This window comes from Xiphophorus couchianus, chromosome 4 (genome assembly GCF_001444195.1).
Source record: "Xiphophorus couchianus chromosome 4, X_couchianus-1.0, whole genome shotgun sequence".
Lineage (NCBI taxonomy): Eukaryota > Metazoa > Chordata > Actinopteri > Cyprinodontiformes > Poeciliidae > Xiphophorus > Xiphophorus couchianus.
This window is the reverse complement of record NC_040231.1, coordinates 1,957,867-1,978,826: the sequence shown is the minus strand read 5'-3', so window position 1 is coordinate 1,978,826 and position 20,960 is coordinate 1,957,867. Positions and strand designations below refer to the sequence as shown.

The 20,960-nt window shown below is 43.4% G+C and overlaps 3 protein-coding genes across 4 annotated transcripts in view; 2 read left to right on the top strand and 1 right to left on the bottom strand.

Annotated features, from left to right (window-relative positions):
• LOC114142640 (para-nitrobenzyl esterase) overlaps positions 1-20,960 on the top strand; it is a 38,979-nt gene that overhangs the window by 9,966 nt on the left and 8,053 nt on the right. The window lies entirely within an intron of this gene.
• LOC114142642 (uncharacterized) lies at positions 12,775-14,131 on the top strand. The gene is made up of 2 exons (XM_028013997.1): positions 12,775-13,719; positions 14,092-14,131. Exon 1 carries the CDS (start codon positions 12,824-12,826, stop codon positions 13,475-13,477), a length of 654 nt encoding a protein of 217 aa, XP_027869798.1. The 5' UTR covers positions 12,775-12,823; the 3' UTR covers positions 13,478-13,719; positions 14,092-14,131.
• On the bottom strand, positions 14,801-19,289 carry LOC114142641 (E3 ubiquitin-protein ligase TRIM21-like). The gene is made up of 2 exons (XM_028013996.1): positions 19,056-19,289; positions 14,801-16,852 (listed from the first exon to the last, which is right to left on the bottom strand). The coding sequence occupies exon 2, from the start codon at positions 16,841-16,843 to the stop codon at positions 15,185-15,187; it is 1,659 nt and encodes a 552-aa protein (XP_027869797.1). The 5' UTR covers positions 16,844-16,852; positions 19,056-19,289; the 3' UTR covers positions 14,801-15,184.

The window sequence follows — 20,960 nt, the reverse complement described above, 5'->3', positions numbered from 1 at the left end:
ATATTTTTGCTTCAATTAATTGATTAACATTAAAAATTTATAGACTTTTTATCAACTCAGAGATTTTCATTTTGGAGAGGTGTTACATTTTCTTGACAGAACCTCAAAAGATTTACAACAACACAAATTTAAACCTTGAACTACTGGTGAAAAACTGCAACATTAAAACATGGATCTGAAACCATATCAATCATAACTCTTCTTCTCATCAGTTTTTCTCGTAACTTCTTGTGCTGCAGCTCCATGCTGCCTTCAGGAGAACAGGATATCAGAGTATCATCAGTAAAATTTCACCCACATGGCATTTACTGTGTGAACCAGAGCTTTAAGTGGAAAAACATTAGTGATGGTACTCCTTAACCTTCACCCCCTAAATCACCAAAAACACCTGAAAAGGTAAACCCAAATCAAATCAGCTGCTGTTGTAGGATTAAGAAGGGTCTTAAACTCTTAATTATATTTTATAGATAGGAAATAATACTCAGAGACGAGTCCTTTTGCTGCAGGCCACGGAGGGCGGAGATTTATTACACTCTTCCACAGATCATCTTACAACTTTGTAAAAATCCCAAAAAAATCTCACTGTATTCTTGGAGTCAACCTGTTTTATGCAATTCTCATTCTCACTGGTGTGAGTTGGCAAGTTTTGACCAATAGCATTACTGCTCGTGTCTTGCGTGTGTTTTACGTAGGACTCTTGGCTGCCTTTGTATTGAATGTGAATTGGGTTTTTTCTGGGAGTATTCAGATCTTTTTGACCTCACATCTGCTTCGTTTCAGAAGTGCCAAATAAGCCAATTATTATTCTTATCTATCTAAACAGTTTATTTCCCAGACATTCTTTTAGTCCAACTTCGGGCTTCGCACGCAAGGGAAAGTTGGGAGGCTAAGTTAAATTGACCTTTAATGGCGCCAGATTTCCTCAGTAAAAAACAACTACATAAAAAGTATTTCCGCTCCTACATGATCCCCCCTATTCCGCTTTCAAGTGAAATCTAGTTAGGCTTAGCAGTTGTTTTTTGTTCATTGCTATAGTAAGTGTCATGACTACATGTGAATATAATCCTCAAATATAAACTTTTTTAAATGTGTAAAAAGTCACTTAAAAGTGGATAGGATTTTTTTTTTTTTTTTTACCCCTCCAGGGTCTTTTGTGGGCTCTAGTGTCCCTTATGTGACAGTAGGCTGACAGGAAACAGGGAAGGAGAGGGGGGAAGACATGCGGCAAATGTTGTCGGGTCCGGGAGTCGAACCCACGACGGCCGCGTCGAGGACTCAAGGCCTCCAAATATGGGTCGCGCTAACCACTACGCCACCACGGCACGCCCCAAAAGCGGATAGGATTAAGTGAGAGGATAAACATTGCCTTCATGAGTGAATTAACTAATATAATAATTCCTATACATTGATTAACATATTGCCCATTGCTTCCATGATTGTTTTTCCATTCATGTAAGATCGAAAAACCCTGTTGGCCTTTTTTGGTGATTTGTATTGTTCCAGGGAAAAAACTACCTTATGGTTTCCGCCCGCAACGGGCAACTGCCAATAACAGATTCTTTTGGCACAAATGTAATACAATCATGGATCCACAGTGGACCAAGTCATAGATATTCATGATAATGAGTAATACATCAGCATTGATACATAATCTTGATGACAGTTTATGAAGAAATATCCATAACGCACATATAATTCAGGGTGATTGAATAATTGGAGTATTGAATCATAATCAAAGTCTTCGTAGAAATACCATTGTTGCTTATTGCTTGTGCTCATCCACATGCTCTCTTACATTCACATATTCATTCAAACTCACATTTTCATTCATACTCACACATATTCTTGCTTACTCACATTCACACGTGTTCCTAGTGTACTAACTATGTGTAGGCCACTCGTGTTGTATTGTATATAATTGTATATAATTGTGTAATGATATGTGTAGTGATGTGTACAAACAGTGTTTTTTTCCATGAGTCCGTTTTATTCCACCCCAGGTTCTGTTTCAGTTCCTTGAACTCCTTAGATCATTGAACAAACCATAAACGCTTTTAGTTCAGGCATCGAAATGTCCTTGAGCTTAGCATGGGTTCATCGGTCCAGGCGGCCTTGTGCATTAGTCTGTGTGATGTCCGCTGTCCTTGGTCATCCATCTGTATACAGTCCCCACGATCCATTTCCTCATGATAGGGATCACACAACACACAAGCAGAAAAATAGCGATTAGTACTACCACTATAGTTATTCCTATTTTGGCTGCTAAGTCTCCCCATTCACCTAAAATTTCCTCCAGACTTTTCCATGGCCAGTTGTTCTTTCCTGCATTTTCTTTAAATTCCACTTTCAGTTTATTCAGTTTGGTCATTACTACTCTAAATGTACCTTTCGGCGAGGTATGCGTAGGTACATAAGTGCAGCATTCATTGGTGAATATATGGCAAACTCCTCCCATTTTGGCCATGAGCCAATCTAATGCTTGCCTGTTTTGTCTTGTCATTCTACTTGTTTCATGGAGTTGCTCTCCTAGGGCCATAAATCCTTCAATGGTAAAGTTTATCATTCACTGTTGGTTGTAGTAAATATAGTTCATCCATTCAACATTTTTATTAATTGTGATCATGGGTACGATAAAAGATTCAATTCCTGCAGCGACTTCATGTCGTACTTTGAATTCATTAGGAATTCCTCTTGGTTGACCTATAAGATCCAAATATACTCCGTCATTTAATCCATAGTCCCTCAGACTTCTATGAAGCCTTGTTTTATTGCGGTGCGTTCCTACTATGTCTGCAACTCCTTCATACACTAAGGTTGTTGGTACTTTCATTCGAACAAGGGTGCAAAGGCCTACCCATTTTAGGGGCAATGTGTTGATTAAAACGTCATTACCACACATCCAGTAGCTGTCTGCCACCGGATATGTCTGATCACCTAGAAAAAATAGTGTGGGAATAGCCCTAGTAACATTTTCACAGTTTTCTTCTGTAAATTCTGGATTTTGATACCATATAGGTTTTGTAACAAATAGTGGTGTTACGTTAGCATGTTTAAACCAAGATAAAACCCAAGTAACATTACATTGAACTATTGTATTTCCTACGTGTATTCCTCCATCATTTTCAAATCCTCCATTTGCAAAACATTCATATTCTGCATCATAATCTACCTCATAATTCACTGGAGGAGCGGTCTGCGTAGTGGTCATATTAAATTCTGCACAAACGGATTCATACTTCCAACCTGCCCATTTATCTAAATAAAGGTGTGAATTACGTGAACCATATAATAATCTGCAATTCATACCACACATTGGCACTGTAAAGAATGCAACTACATCAAGTACTGGAATAAATTTACCTTCTTTACAGCTTTGTCGTTGTCTAATTGCACACTCCTTAGATGTGTATTTTTCTGGAATAACAATCGATGCTGCTCCAGGAGCAACAGTACAAACTATGCAGTCATAGTCATAGTTGTGTTAATTCTCTTGCAGTATACTAGGACCAGGTATACCATGTATTTTGAATTGCTCTTTGCCAAAGTGGATCTCCTCTTGGTCAAAAAGAGGTCCGGTGAACGTCTTGAAGTTTATGCATGGCTCTTGGAGTTACTTTGTTGTCCTCTTTCCTTATAAAATGTATCTAGGTTGTATCAAGGTTTTCATTATCATGTAATGCTTGAAATCATTGTCTTTACTCCACTGTCTTCCCATTTTCAATTCTATGTCAAATCCGTCATCTCTAATGTACATAATGATTGAACATTGATCCGTGATATATCTGTCCCTCTGTTTTGTAATAGCCTTGCTACACAGTTTTCAGTTAGCATAGCTCACATGGGTTTCATACTCTGTTTCTAACTTTGTTTGAAATTCAGTCTCTGTTAAACTTGCTGTCCATTTCCATTCTAAGTGCACATGTCTAGTTTTACGAATCAATTTCTTGGAAACATCTGAGTTGACACTTGCTGGAAAGAACACTGGCATGTACTTGTGTGGAATTTTATATGTTGTGTGGTATTTATCTTTTTCATTGGAGATGGATCTTTTCACGCGAGCAGTTGTCTCTAAGTCACCGTTTGTGGACTCAAGGCTGTCCTTGAGTCCATGTTCTGTCACTCTGGTTCGTCATGGTCAGTTTGTCCCATGGTGTCGGCTGCAGATTGTATGAGTTTGTCTCTGCTGTCGCCACCATTGCATGGCTCACCACTTCTGTCAACATCCACAGTTGGACAGTTATCAGTATCAGTCTCATTGCTGTGAGGCTTCTGCTCATTTTCCTTGTCAAACTCAAGTTTAACTCTGTCCTTATTTTGAACTTTAGTACAATGAGTCAAACGATGCCAAGTGATACTTCCTTCTACTTGGACAGCCGTTGGGGTGGCTCTTTTGACTTCATAAGGTCCTTCCCATCGGGCCTCATGCCATCTGCGTCTGTACTAGAGGTTGAACCAATTAGTCGACTAGTCGACTAGTCGACTCTAGGACGTCTCGCGAGTTTTTACGTTTCATGTCGACTAGTCGCAGTCATGTGATTGCCGGTGGTGACAGCCTGTGCTGATCTGACAGCACAGTATACGTCACAAGACACAAGAAAAATAAGTTAATACATTAGTTTAAATGATATGTAGATGGATGCATATTTGTGGTTTTACAGTGTTTTTAAAAGGAGATGGAGTTGCAGCTGCAGTCCACTACAAAACACGAGCCGTCTAAAACTCGTCCGATCAGAGCGAGCCGGTGACCGGGAAAAAAGTCAGACGTGAAGAAGATTTTTTGCAACTTTTTGGGCCACATTACCAGAGTTACAGGGGATCAGCAGCACACAGCACCACTGCTGCCGAAGAAATCCTTGATTTTTTTTCGCTACCGCAGATCCCCACCATGGCGAACCCGCTGCAGTGGTGGGCCAGCAACCAGGGCAGATTTCCCCGTCTGGCAAACCTCAGCAGAAAATATTTAGCTGTTCCGGCAACCAGCACTCCCAGTGAGAGGATTTTCTCTCTCGCTGGGAATACCATTACGAGAAAGCGGGCAAGCCTTCATCCGGCTCATGTTGATGCCCTTGTTTTCCTACATGTCAACCAAGAAAAAACCCCAACAACTCTTAGCGAAGAGAATATTGACAGCGAGTGAACTTTATTTACCCCCCCCCCCCTCACCCCCGTGCCACCTCTTTTTATTGTTTTTACATGCCATCTAAAAGATGTGCGTTTCCTTTTGAATGTTGGTTTCCCAGCAACTTATTATTTATCATAAACTATCCCGATGTTTTGTTGTTTCACTTGTTGCTGTTCTGTGTAAATGCCGTATTTTTCCGTGAAAACGGGTAATAAAGCCTGTACGTTACTCCAAAGCTTTGCGTCTTGCGTTGCTATGACGTCACAACGACTAGTCAACTCGACATCGACTCGACTTTTATCATGTTGACGTTGACTAGAAAATATCTTAAATCGTTCAATCTGCCGAGTCAGCAGAGCTTCCTGCCGCGCATCGGGCGGAGGAGAAGCAGGTGGTTTCATTGAATTCAGCTGTAACCAAACGGGATCCGTTCATAACAAGTTTGGCTTGTGATGTTCCAAAAGCACCATGTAGTCAGTGTGATAATTTGACTCCTATAGTAACTATCCAGAGATCATCAGCATCAGCCGGTGTTTAGAAAAAAAAAGTCAGACCCGACTTTGTGCAACAAACTTTTCCCCGCTGCTCACGAAGAATCTCCATAATAGACTTAGTAAAAGCAGGAGAAGGGGAGAGTGTGTGTGTGTGTGGGGGGGTCAATATTTGCCGTGAAAATAGCTAATAAAGCCTCCAAGTAGTGGTGAAGGGTTTTTGCGCTTACGTCACTATGACGTCACCGCGACTAGTCGACATCGACTCGACTATTATCATGATGTAGTCGACCTTAAAAAATATGTAGTCGTTCAACCCCTAGTACCTATGCTGTCTGGCTGATGTTTTGGTCAGTTTTGAATGTTGGTGGTGCTTTCACACTTGTGGTAGCATGAGACGGACTCCACAACCCACACAAGTGGCTCAGGTAGTGCAGCTCATCCAGGATGGCACATCAATGCGAGCTGTGGCAAGAAGGTTTGCTGTGTCTGTCAGCGTAGTGTCCAGAGGCTGGAGGCGCTACCAGGAGACAGGCCAGTACACCAGGAGACGTGGAGGAGGCCGTAGGAGGGCAACAACCCAGCAGCAGGACCGCTACCTCCGCCTTTGTGCAAGAAGGAACAGGAGGAGCACTGCCAGAGCCCTGAAAAATGACCTCCAGCAGGCCACAAATGTGCATGTGTCTGCACAAACGGTTAGAAACCGACTCCATGAGGATGGTGTGAGGGCCCGACGTCCACAGATGGGGGTTGTGCTCACAGCCCAACACCGTGCAGGACGCTTGGCATTTACCAGAGAACACCAGGATTGGCAAATTCGCCACTGGCACCTTGTGCTCTTCACAGATGAAAGCAGGTTCACACTGAGCACATGTGACAGACGTGACAGAGTCTGGAGACGCCGTGGAGAGCGGTCTGCTGCCTGCAACATCCTTCAGCATGACCGGTTTGGCAGTGGGTCAGTAATGGTGTGGGGTGGCATTTCTTTGGAGGGCCGCACAGCCCTCCATGTGCTCACCAGAGGTAGCCTGACTGCCATTAGGTACCGAGATGAGATCCTCAGACCCCTTGTGAGACCATATGCTGGTGCGGTTGGCCCTGGGTTCCTCCTAATACAGGACAATGCTAGACCTCATGTGGCTGGAGTGTGTCAGCAGTTCCTGCAAGATGAAGGCATTGAAGCTATGGACTGGCCAGCCCGTTCCCCAGACCTGAATCCGATTGAGCACATCTGGGACATCATGTCTCGCTCCATCCACCAACGTCACGTTGCACCACAGACTGTCCAGGAGTTGGCGGATGCTTTAGTCCAGGTCTGGGAGGAGATCCCTCAGGAGACCATCCGCCACCTCATCAGGAGCATGCCCAGGCGTTGTAGGGAGGTCATACAGGCACGTGGAGGCCACACACAATACTGAGCCTCATTTTGACTTGTTTTAAGGACATTATATTAAAGTTGGATCAGCGTGTAGTGTTATTTCACTTTAATTTTGTGTGTGGCTCCAAATCCAGGCCTCCATTGGTTAATAAATTTGATTTCCATTGATGATTTTTGTGTGATTTTGTTGTCAGAACATTCAACTTTGTACAGAACAAAGTATTCAATGAGAATATTTCTTTCATTCAGATCTAGGATGTGTTATTTGAGTGTTCCTGTTAAAAGTCCGTCTGTTTGTTTAGCACTACATTACCCAAGATGCATCTGTTCATTTTGTGATTCCGTTTCACGTAGTTGAGTGGCTTGTTTTTCTGTGCTACTGTGTGGCTCGGTGGCATGAAAGTGGCATCCGCTGACATCCACCATCAACCTATCTTGGGTCCTTTGTGTACGAAACCTGTGTGCGTTTTTATGATGTAAGTGTGCAGTTTCATGTTCTATATTTGTGTTGGTGTCGGTTGTTAGCCCAGGAGGTGATGGCGTCCTCGTGTTTCTCTGGCTGCCGACAATGCAGGCATTTAATTGTGATAGCTCAGGTTATACTATACTTTACCAGATACATATTGTTATTGTATTAGTATATGAGGGAATTACCATTCATTTCATGTGTTCTGACGGTTTTTGTCTTTTGTATGTTTGTTGCATTTACCTGACTGTTGATTTGTAGTGTTGTGGTGCCCTCCAGTGGATTTCTGTGGTACTGCAGGCTATTTTCGTCCTGTATCTACGTGTATCTGTGTTTTGCTTGCATGGGTATTAATATGTACCTTTATTGTTTTCTGTTTCAGATAACCACACACACACACACACACTCTCATATACGAAACATCAATAAACTTTTGAGCTGCACCGTTGGAGTCGCCCTAGTCCTTCTGACCGAGGAAGAGTCGATTGACGAGAGATCTGGATTTAGCGCCTGTTTAGACGCACACAGTCTTCTACAAGTGGTCCTTCGAGCCGGAGTCTCATTGGTCGAATCAACAACATGGCAACTTCACAAGACAACGCTTCTCAGGAGAAAGGTCACAAGCATAGTCCCCGTCCACGCAGGAGCAGGAAGCTTCCGGGACATCTGGCAGAGTATGACCATGACCTACCTGATCCAGAGGAGTCAGAGTCGTCAACAAGCAGCAGCTCAGAAGAACCTGATAAGGATAAGAAGCAAAGATGGAACAAGATGGAGGCAGTATGGGGCAGCGTTTTAGAAGCAATGAATGAGATGCAAGTCACTATGAAGGAGACCAGTGGTGCATTAACCAAGCGTGTGGAGCAACTAGAGCGAACATGCAAGTCATGCAGCCCTCTCCTACCACACAGTCACGCTCAACAACATGGTAGAGCAGAATCCCTTCCTGCACTCCTACCACATCCTAGCAGTGTGGATATATACAGCAGTCACACCAGGGATCAGTTGAACATAATGGCACCAGCAAGGCAGGACAACAGAACACCTGTGAACCTACTAAGACCAGTAGAACCTGCTGCATCCTTCTCATCTCTAAAGGCAAGCCCCAGGGTACAGACAGCACCATGGCCAGTTCCACAGCCAGATGTACTTGCAGCACCTCCGCATATGCTTCAGCCACCACCTGCGTCCCAGCCTTGGATGAACACAGCCTTCCAGCCTGTAGGTCAGTCTGTACCTTCACCTGTTCCACAGCCAAGAGGCCCTCCGGTTTATCCAGCGATCCAGCCAGCATCGTTACCAGCTCCGCCTCCTAGAGTGAACCATGTGATACAGCCTGCTCTACAACCTGACATCCAAGTATCACAATCCATGCAGCTTGGGAAGCTTGAACCACAGCAGGCTCAGTCTCTATACAGTCAGAGATACCAACATCCGCAGCTACCAAGCTGCGCCAACCAGTTGCACTCTGCACCATCATACAACCTCGCTGCAGCCTCTGGTACACCTCTGCATCAGCCACCAGAGAGAGTGGCAGCACAGCAGAACTACAGCCAGCATTATGCAGTTCCACCTGCTGATTTTCCCAGACATTACTCTGCTGCCTATCCATCACCTCCAGCTGAATACCAGGCAACAGCCTCCCTACCTTCAACAGCAGAAGTCAACCAGCCAAAGCTGTTGGAGATGATTGTGGCATCATCATACGGCATCCCAAAGCCTAGACTGGTAACATTCAAATCAGGCCGAGAGAGTGAATTTGCACTGTTGAAGAAAGGATTGGACAGCCTACTAGGGCCCCATGCACACCTCACAGAGGATTATAAATATCACATCCTGCTGGATCATTTAGAGCATCCATGTGCTCTACAAGTTGCCAGGCGCTATATTCACGACCGCACTCCCTACACCAGTGCAATTCGAGCATTGGAGCAGAGATATGGACAGCCTCGACAACTAATCCAGAGTGAACTCAGTGCTATCCTTAACTGCTCTCCTGTTAAGGCCGGTGACCCTCAAGCTTTTGAAGATTTCTCCCTGGCAGTGTCTAGCCTTGTAGGTCTCCTCAGTACTATGGATGATGTAGCAGCCAGTGAGCTCCAGTGTGGTTCACATGTAGACAGGTTACTCACTAAACTCCCTCCTAGTTACAGAGATAGTTTCATCGAGTACTGTATCACACGTGGCATTATACGCACTGGTAGCAGCCGCACATACAACATGTATGACCTCTCTGAATGGCTCGAACGCAAGTCCCACGTTCTTCAGCTATCCAGGCAAGCGACTCAGCCTCAGTCATCAGACAGACCACGATTGGAGAGAAGTAACTTCAGAGCACCCACAGGATCTAAAGCACAGAGTAAGTCTGCATCCATATATTATGGCTCAGATCCTGCTCAAATACAGCCAAAGACAGACACTAAGGCAGACACTGTGAATCCTTCTTCCCCTTCCAAGAAGAAACAGAAGTTTAAGCCATATTGCCCATACTGTGAAGGAACAGAACACTACCTCAGTGGCTGTGTAAACTTTAAGAAGCTAGACCTCACAGCTGTCGCCACTTGGCTAAAGAATAAATCCAAATGTTGGCGCTGCGGCCGTAAACACACTCCAGAACAGTGCACTCTGAAGAAGCCGTGCACCACCTGTGGAGAACAGCACTTATTAGTGCTTCATGACCTGGCTGAGGCTAGAAGGCAGGACCCTAACATCCTAACAGTGAGTACCAGCAGAGTATTTTTGGGTCCTGTCAGTCACTCTGGCCGTGTAATGCTCAAGGTTGTGCCCATTCAGTTACACCATCAGAGGAAATCTCTAGACACGTATGCTCTCCTCGACGACGAATCAGAGAAAACCATCATACTCCCAGCTGCAGTTAAGTTATTAGGCTTATCACCAGAAGAGGAAACTCTATCTCTGCGCACCATCTGTCAAGATGTGATCCAGATAAAGGGAGGCAATGTCTCATTCCAGGTGTCCCCGAAGGCCCAACCAAAACTGCGTTATGAAATAACACAGGCCTTTACTGCTCAACAGCTCAGCCTAGCTGAACAGTCGTGTCCAGTGGAGCTCTTGAAGGAGAAGTATCACCACTTGCAGCAAGTGCAGCTGGAGGGATTCAAGCAGATACAGCCTCTTGTGTTAATCGGTTCAGACAATGCTCACCTTATAACTCCTGTCCGTCCAGTCAGACGTGGCCCAGCCCGTGCTCCTGTTGCTGTTTGCACCAAGCTGGGGTGGGCCATCCAAGGTCCAAGCAGTAGTATGCCTACACAGCAGGGAGACATGCACTGCCTGAATATATCATGCCTGTCTCCTGCTGAGGCCCTGCATCAGGACGTTCAACGTCTGTGGCAACTAGACGCTCCCATACATAGACCTGAGAAGGAGGTCACACGCTCAAAGGAGGACAGAGAAGCCATAGCCATGTTAGAGACTAAGACCATCAGGATGTCTGTAGATGGCGTGGAGAGATATGCCACTCCTCTGCTGAGGAAGAAGGACTTCCCTCGGATGCACGTCCCTCCAGAAGTAGTTAAAGGCCTGCTGAGGTCCACAGAGCGGAAGCTGATTAAACGTCCGGACCTGGCCTGCACATACAACCAGGAGATTAAGAAGTTGGTTGATTCTGGTTATGTGGTGAAGTTGACTCCAGAAGAGATTCACAGTTCTACTGAATCTTGGTACGTGCCACACCATATGGTACACCATAACAACAAGGCTCGGGTGGTCTTTAATTGCTCTTTTGAGTTCCAGGGCACCGTCCTAAATTACTACCTCCTGCCAGGCCCTCCACTGGGGCCTACACTACTGGGTGTACTCCTCTGCTTCCGTCAGTATCCTGTGGCAGTGAGCGGAGACATAAAGGCCATGTTTCACCAGATCCGCCTGCTCCCTGAAGTCTGTCCCCTGCTACGGTTTCTGTGGAGAGATGGTGAAACAGAGAGGCTCCCAGATGTATATGAGTGGAGAGTCTTGCCCTTTGGGACAACGTGTAGCCCCTGCTGTGCTACATTTGCCCTTCAGAGACACGTGAAGGAGCATCAAAACACTCATAAGGACATCTATGAATCTGTACATACAGCCTTTTATGTTGACAACTGCCTGCAGTCCCTCTCTGACCCACAAGAGGCCAAGTTGCTCATCAACAGGATGAGAGAGTTACTCCTCCAAGGTGGATTTGAAATAAGACAGTGGGCCAGCAACCTCCCTGAAGTGGTTGCCCATCTGCCCAGTACGGCCAGGTCAGAAAGCTGTGAACTGTGGTTGAACTTCAACAGCCTTGATCCACAGGAGTCAACATTGGGTCTCAGCTGGCACTGCCCAACTGATGTCCTGGGATACAAGCATCGCCCAGTGTCCTACACAACTGTCACGCTGCGCAATATTTATAAGGTGCTAGCCAGTCAGTATGACCCATTGGGTTATATCTGTCCTTATACCACAAGAGCAAAGCTCATTGTGCAGGCCCTGTGGAGTACAGAGAGAGGATGGGATGAGCCCATAGAAGGAAATCTGCTTCAGTCCTGGATTGAATGGGAGGAAGAACTGTCTAATCTTCAGCAGATTAGCATCTCTCGTTAGAGGATCTGGCTCTGGCCACTCACCAATCTCTACATGGGACAGCTGCCACCTCATTCACTGCTGCTGAGCGTCTAGAGGCAGAGACTCAGCTGCTTCGCTCTGCACAGAAGGACAGCTTCCCAGAAGAGGTCCGAGCCCTCCAAGCAGGTGACTCTGTCCGCTCAACCAGTCGTCTTAGTGCTCTTTCCCCTGAATATGACAGCATCAGTGGACTGATCAGAGTTGGAGGCCGCCTGCGCCAAGCTATAGATGTAGACCCCGACAGCATCCATCCGGTTGTGTTAGCTCCTGATCATCCTCTGACTCGTCTCCTCATAAAGCACTACGACTCCCAGCTGCTTCACCCAGGTGCAGAGAGACTCTATGCAGAGATACGGCGCACATATTGGATTCTCAGAGGTCGACAGGCCATTAAGAAACACCAGTACCAGTGTGTGGACTGTAGGAGATGGCGCGCCTCACCTTCCACACCAAAGATGGCTGACCTTCCTTCAGCTCGTCTGAGACTCTACAAACCCCCATTCTGGTCTACAGGCGTAGACTGTTTTGGACCCTACCTAGTTAAGATTGGACGTCGAAGAGAGAAACGCTGGGGGATCATTTACAAATGTCTGACCACTCGATGTGTTCACTTGGATCTCCTCCCTAGCCTTGACACAGACTCTTTCCTGATGTCATTACGCAGGTTTATTGCTCACCGGGGGAAGCCGTATGAGCTATGGTCCGACAGAGGCACCAATTTCAGGGGAGGCCACAAAGAATTGCAGAGCGCCTTTGAAAACATGGCCCCAGTGTTGCAGCAACAGTTGGCCAAACAGACCATCAACTTTAACTTCAACCCGCCGCATGCTCCTCACTTTGGGGGAGCCTGGGAGAGGGAAATCAGGTCAGTCAAATCAGCTTTACAAGTTGTCCTGAAAGACCAGGTTGTGGCAGAGGAAGTGCTTCTAACAGCTCTCATGGAGGTTGAAGGCATCCTTAACTCTAAACCTCTCGGTTATGCCTCCTCTGATGTGGCTGACCCGGACCCCATCACGCCAAACCTTCTGTTAATGGGGCGGCGGGATGCAGGATTACCACAAGCAGTGTATGGTCCTCATGATGCCCTGTCCAAGAGAAGATGGCAACACAGTCAGGTTGTCAGTGATCATTTTTGGAAACGCTTCATCCAGAACTACCTCCCAGGACTTCAGTTAAGACAGAAATGGAGGAAATCTACTGATAATACTGCTGTGGGACAAATTGTGATGATCGCTGATTCCAACCTTCCCCGAGGACTATGGCCTGTCGGGACCATCGCCAAGGTCTTCCCTGGGACAGATGGCATCGTTCGAGCTGCTGAGGTGAAGGTCAAGGACAGTATCTACATTCGCCCGGTAACCAAACTGGTGGAGCTTCCTGAAGTGCCTGAAGATTTGGATCGTCCTTCAAACTAGCGGACTTTGCATGAGTGTATTTGTTGCAAATACAGGGGCGGCTGTTAAAAGTCCGTCTGTTTGTTTAGCACTACATTACCCAAGATGCATCTGTTCATTTTGTGATTCCGTTTCACGTAGTTGAGTGGCTTGTTTTTCTGTGCTACTGTGTGGCTCGGTGGCATGAAAGTGGCATCCGCTGACATCCACCATCAACCTATCTTGGGTCCTTTGTGTACGAAACCTGTGTGCGTTTTTATGATGTAAGTGTGCAGTTTCATGTTCTATATTTGTGTTTGTGTCGGTTGTTGGCCCAGGAGGTGATGGCGTCCTCGTGTTTCTCTGGCTGCCGACAATGCAGGCATTTAATTGTGATAGCTCAGGTTATACTATACTTTACCAGATACATATTGTTATTGTATTAGTATATGAGGGAATTACCATTCATTTCATGTGTTCTGACGGTTTTTGTCTTTTGTATGTTTGTTGCATTTACCTGACTGTTCATTTGTAGTGTTGTGGTGCCCTCCAGTGGATTTCTGTGGTACTGCAGGCCATTTTCGTCCTGTATCTACGTGTATCTGTGTTTTGCTTGCATGGGTATTAATATGTACCTTCATTGTTTTCTGTTTCAGATAACCACACACACACACACACACTCTCATATACGAAACATCAATAAACTTTTGAGCTGCACCGTTGGTGTCGCCCTAGTCCTTCTGACCGAGGAAGAGTCGATTGACGAGAGATCTGGATTTAGCGCCTGTTTAGACGCACACAGTCTTCTACAGTTCCCTTTATTTTTTTGAGCAGTGTATATAGTTCTATTACCTGTCTAAGAATTTCTGTCTCATGTGTTAATTTCTCTGAGAGAAACACTGTGAGCACATTGTGACTTTAACAATTTGCTTTGTTGACATGACCACAGCACTGCCAAAGCAAATGTAGAAAAATCTACAATAAACATAAAGTGTTATAAAATCAGCCACTTCTGACCTGACAAGTGAACCACAGCAAGATCAACAGTAACAACAAAATGAAACATTAATCAAAATTTTAATGTGTAACGATGGCAAAATGTAAGATTGCAATAATTTACTGTGTTCAATGAATTTTCATTTTTGTGTTTTTAATTATCTAAAGCATTTTCAATCACCTTGTTGCTGAAACATGGGATACAAATAAACTTTATTGAATTGACACTGAACTGAAGCTGCCAGTGGCAGAAACACGGAGCTGCACCAAGAAGTGAACAGAAACAATGAAGAGAAGAAGAATTACCATCGATACAGTTCCAGTCATGCAGGATTAATAGAACATCAAAAATGAATAGAAAACAGTCAATTTCACAATTTAATATTTATTCATCAATCATCACATGGTACATTTACACTTCTGATGAAAAGTTCACATAAAATCACCACAAAGCAGAACTTAATGAGGAAAAACAAGATTTAACTGTTACTATTATTAAAAGTCATTTTGATTTGATGAACAGGTTGAAACATTGAATGCAGGTTTAAAATTCATCAATAAAACAAGAAAAAGGAAACAAGATGAAACAATCAGTAGAGCAATGAAATAAACTCTGAGATAAAACAATTTGATTTGACTTTATAACTAATCAGAAGCAGAAAATAACTGATTTCCTGCTGAGGATGTTTCCAAACTCTCCTCTCCAGCAGCAGGACTTCACCTGCAGAGTCACTCAGATTCATCTTCATCAGATCAACGATCAGCCTGATTAACAGGACAGATGATCAGAGGATCAGAGTTTTTACCTAAATCATTTTTGCAGGGACTGAAGTATGGGTAGAGTTTCTCCTTGAAGCAGCAGCCAGTAAAGGAGTAGATCAGAGCTGCAGCATCTACATCATAAAAGGAGACCAGACCCTCCTCATAATCCACAAACACCCCCACCTTCTGAGGACCAGGATGGAGGTGGAGACGGACTGAAGGTCCAGCAGCAGCTTTGTACTCATTTCCATTTCTCAGCACAACAGTCCAGAAACCGTCCTGAGGAGTTGCTGCAATTTTTCCCTTCCTGTTGATGGATTCTCTGGCCACTCCTAAATCCCACTCAGTCTTTCCTTTAACCTGAACCTCAAAGTAAAATTTGCCTGAAGAGAAACTCTGCTGTCCTAAAACATTAACACACTGATCAAATCTCTCTGGATTGTCTGGAAGATTCTTCTTCACATCTCCATCTTTCACCTGTTTTCCATCATCAGACAGGATGAGCCAGGGACTAGCTGTATCAGGATCCAGAGTCACATCAACAGCAAACTGATGGATCCTCTTCATCTCCATCATCCTCTTCATCCTCTTCATCTCAGCCTCCATCATCCTCTTCATCTCCTCCTGCAGCTGAGTCCCAGCTCTCACCACAGTCCCATCATATGATGGTGGAAGAACTCTGACCTTTGTCCAGGTCTTGGTGGGTGGAGCATCTTTCAGGGAGGAGAATCTTTGGAGGAGGTGGAGGTGATCTTCATCCTGTGAGAGCTGCTTGACCTCAGAGCTCCTCTTCTTCAGCTCAGAGATCTCCTGTTCCAGATCTCTGATGAAGTCTTCAGCCTGTTTCTCTGTAGTTTCCTGTTTGTCTTGGATCTCCTTGAGGAGCTCCTTCAGGCCTCTCTCAGCAGACTCTATCAGAGCCGTGAAGACCTGAACACCTTCTGCTTTCTCTCTGTCTGCAGCATCTTTACTGATCTTCACCGACTCTCTGATCTCCTGGATCTTCAGTCGTCTCTCCTGGATCATCTCCTGAACTTCAGGCTCCGTCTTCCTCAGCTCTGCCTTCTTTCCTTCAGATTCTTCTCTCAGAGGAACAAACTCGTGGTTCTTGTGGTCTAAAACAGGACACAGCAAGCAGACGCATCTCTGGTCGGTCCTACAGAACAGCTCCAGAGGTCTATCATGCTGCAGACACATCCTGTCCTCCAGGTTCTCCACCGGCTCCATCAGCTGATGTTTCTTCAGACGTGGAGCGGTCAGGTGAGGCTCCAGGTGAGTCTGGCAGTAGGAGAGCAGACACACCATGCAGGACTTCAGGGCCTTCAGTTTGGGTCCAGTGCAGACGTCACAGGGAACTTCTCCTGGTTTGGCAGCTTGTTGCTCTGAGCTGCTGCTGGTTTCCTGCTGAGCTTCACCTCTGAACTGATCAACCATCTCTTTGACGAAGCTGTTGACTCTCAGCTGAGGCCTGGAGGCGAAATGCTTGTTGCACAGAGGACACCTGTAGGAAACATTTCCATCCCAGAGCTGAGTGATGCAGGTTTTGCAGAAGTTGTGTCCACATGATGTGCTGACTGGATCAGTGAACACATCCAGACAGATGGAGCAAAGAAACTGATCTTTAGACTGCAGGTTGCTGCCAGAAGACATTTCTGAACTCTGAGGACAAATCAGGGAAACTTCAGTTAAAACAAGTTGATTAAGGGGCATTTATTTTAGTATTTAGAGATTTAGAGTCATGTTGGGTCATTTTATCACAATCAAGGGTAAAACTTTATTTGAAGGTTTGTGCATAAAACTGTCATGATGCTGTTATGAACATGAAGGAGTCTTAATGAATGTTTGATCGTTGTCATGAAGATCATTTATTAAATGACACTTTTAATGTACTTTTAATACAAGTTTTTATGTAACTTTGCATTAAAAATGTCATTATTTACAGAATGACACTTCATGACAATATTCATAAATGTTCATTAAGACTCCATGTTTATGACAGCATCATGTCAGTCTTCATACCTTCAAATATTGTTACCCAATAGAGTAAATATGTTACTTTAAGTTGTTACAAAAAATCTGTTTGTTTATTATGACATAAGAAATTTGTCTTCATAATCTAGTGCCTTGAATTTTTGCCTGTCTCTTTAAGAAGCTCCTGCTCTTTCTGAAACTCCGCCTTCAGGAAGTCATCACAACATGGCTCCTCTATTAACCCTGTAACAGAGTGGTTCACAAAATGTGCGGCGCACCCCCTAGTGGGGGCTGAGTGCCATTGCAGGTGGGATGCTGGAAGCGGTATTGATGAATTATAATAATAATAAACAAAAAATAGTTACACAAAAGTGTTTCACTGTAAAGGTGGTTTGTAGTTTGTTTTGTTACAACCTGAAGTGTGAAATAAACTTCAGTGGAGTTTGAAAACAAAATTTGTGTAAAGGTTTATGTCTGGTTGAACGATGTGTGCCCAGTTGATTATTTATTTTTTTTTCTTTTGGGGGGAATTTTATTGTAATCCATTGGGGGGCAGAAAATCTTTGGGACTCACTGGTTTAACCCCATTGTTGCTGCACTGGGATGAGGTTTTGTACGCAGGCAAAAGAAGTTCAATGTCCAAAACTTGAAGGTTCCTCTTTATGGTTTATTTTCTCCAGATTGACAAGCAAATAACAAAATCGAACTTTTCATTGTTTCTTGCTGCCTCTCCTGCTCTGGTAAAAACCTATAGGCCCCAAACCCAGTGCATGCTGGTTCTGTACCAGTCTCTATAGAAGATGGACCCAAAGTTCTTTCTGTCTTACTTAGAGAAACAAATAAAATAATGAAACAAAAACAAATAAAATCTATAACTATTAACCTACCAATAAAATCTGTAACTAATACAAAAATATAAAGTAAACTAAGAATAAACTAACAAATTTCAAATGTATTAAAGATTAATAAATGGTTCCAACAGAAAGTTTGTATAATGACCTCAGCAGTTCCAGCAGGTGTTTGCTAATTACTGCTGGCTAGTCTGAAGGAGCTGAGTGAGGGAGTCGTAGGGTTACGCTGCTCTGTGAAACTCAGAGGAGGAGCTTCGTCTGGAAGGCGGGGCTAGGTCCACCAAGGTGTTTTCCACAGCTGAATGGCTGCTGCTGTCATGGTGGGTCTCAGAGAGCCAATCACAGACAGGCTGGCATTAGGCTGATTTATTTTCTCTATAAACTTTCTCATTAACTTAAACACGTTTGGCATGAGGAAGGAACAAACATGAACTGAACAAAACAGAACAGAGAATCCAGCAGAGCAGGAAACAAAACAGGGAACCTGAATAACTGGTGAAACTGGTTGTAACCCAGTTTGTTAAATGGGTTTGATTACTGGGACAAAGCAGCTGAACTGAGGAACTGGAACCAAGAAACAGGCCTGATAATAATCTAAGAAAATAAATCAATGTAGACGAGAAACATAACACTAAATAAAACATCGACATAGCAATACTTAAAGAAATGAACATCAAATGAAACTAATAAGGATGAATATGGAAATCAAAGCACCGATACAAGAACATGGCTGGAATAATAAAAAGGAAAAAACTAATAATCAGGACTAAAGAATAAACTGAAACTCAACATGAACTGGAATCACAAAACTTGATGAGGAAGGAGTAAAAGAAACTAACAGAAAATGAAAAGACTTAAACTGGAATAAACTAAATACAAACTATTCAGGAATGAGAATACCAGAATAACTTAGAAAAACAGACCTAAGAACTAATCATGCAAAAACTAAAATTTTTTATCTGCTACTCTTCAGATGATAGAAAAGTCTGTTATAATTTCTGTTGGTAGAAACCCAGTAAACCAGTTTCTGCTGAACTCACCAGTATCAGTCTGTTGAGCAGAAAATCATAAACTCAGTTTGAAGGAAACAGGTTTTTCTCCACAGCAGCTCAGGCTTTCACCAACTTTTATTTTAATTTCTGGAGAGCCACGTTTTAATCTCATGACTCTGTTGCTCCTCCTTAATGTGAGTCACTCTAAAGGTGGAGCACATTTATGCTTTTCTGTAGCTAAAATTTAATGAGTGGCGTTTGATCCTCCCATAGTTCTAAGACCGGTCGTTTGGACCCACCTGAGCTTTTTACCGTGCGGTTCTGGTGGGTCTCATATGAGTGTATGAACTGCACACAGTAAAATCCTCAGGCAGGATCCAAACGACCACCGTTAGAACTACGGGAGGATCAAACTCTGATCATTCATTTTTAGCTACAGAAAAAGCTCCAAGCTGCTAAATGAACAAAAGTAAACTGATAACATTTAGACTTCGGCGTCCCGCCACTTCTACAGACTCACACTGATGTGACAAGATGTTTGACACAAAATATATTTTTCTCCACATTTTGTTAATTGTGAAGAGGGTTAGATAATAAAAACAATGCAAAAACTATTTTCTTTTATGTTTTCCTTAAAGCCGTAGAGCTGCAGGCGCTGCTGCATTAATCCAAACTCTCTCATCTAGAATCAGAGAAGATTTTTAAAGGGCATCAAACTTAAAACTCTGTGAACTAAGAACTTCTGATCACTTAATAACCATTAACCACATCTGCCTTGGTAAATCATTACTGATGAATATTCCTTAACATTAATATGATCAGGCAGCAGGTAATCATATATATGTAAATATATTATTGTTGTAAAGGTTGAGCCAAAGACTCCTGTCTGTATGAAACAAGCAGCCGTTTGTGTTCCTCAGTATCCGGCTGAAGGTCGGTGACCCCTGGCGTAAAGAAACTCTGAGGAAAAGATTTATTTAGTGTCAGAGCAGAGAAGATATGCTAGTAATTAAAATACTGTAATCATAATTCTCTTTAATTTCCTTTCTAATATTCAGGCTTTTTTTTTTACTCTCCACTGAAGACATTTGCAAAAATGTAAAACCACTTTTTCATCTTTATGGATTATAAATGTCAGATCCGGGTCCTCGTGGACCCGAGCGTCGCTTAATAAATGGAAAGTGAAATTTATGGCCGTGCTTAAACACACATTTTCCTTCACTCTGAAACTCCATTAAGGTTTCCTAAATGGAAAACGTGGCGAGGAGACGCCGACATTACCGCAGAGCTTCGGCTCGACGCGTTTCACTGCGACCTCAGGACGACTCCAGAGTTCATCTCTCATCATCATTTTGTTTCATTACTGGAACTGCTGCATCTTCCTCTTACTGGGTTTTTAAAATGTCACTGGAAACTTTTAATGGTGCCTCTCTGGACGCTCAAACACTCACAGGGTTGATGTTTAAACAGCAGGTTGTTCATTTTTATTTAATTTATTGTAGCAAAATTATTTTTGACATTCCAAATCTCCCAGGCGAATTAGTTTTTAAATAACAGTTTACTAGACTTTACACTATTAAAATAAGGCACAACATGTTATTCAGTGATGAGCAACACAAACTGAAAATACTATTAAAATAAAGAATAAAAAACAAACAAATTGTATTTTAAAAATAGAAGAAATTGAATTAGCCACACACACTCTAAAAAAATTATTAAGACAATTTAATAAGAAAAACAAAATAAAAAAATGTAATAACTCTCCATAAATATAAAAAACTGTAAAACTGTAAAATGTATTTATCAAAGACATGCTCTGAGTGCAGAGAAATATATTTTTAAAGAGAGAAACAATAAACAGTTTATCGTTTCTCTCTTCACAACCTCTGGTTCTTCTCTGGCATAATTCATATTTAATCAACAATATTAAATATAATATCCGCCATATTTAAT

What these genes read in the sequence shown, in the direction of transcription:
- LOC114142642 (XM_028013997.1), top strand. Translation starts at nt 12,824, where the DNA reads ATGGCCCCAGTGTTGCAGCAACAGTTGGCCAAACAGACCATCAACTTT.
- LOC114142641 (XM_028013996.1), bottom strand. Translation starts at nt 16,843, where the DNA reads ATGTCTTCTGGCAGCAACCTGCAGTCTAAAGATCAGTTTCTTTGCTCC.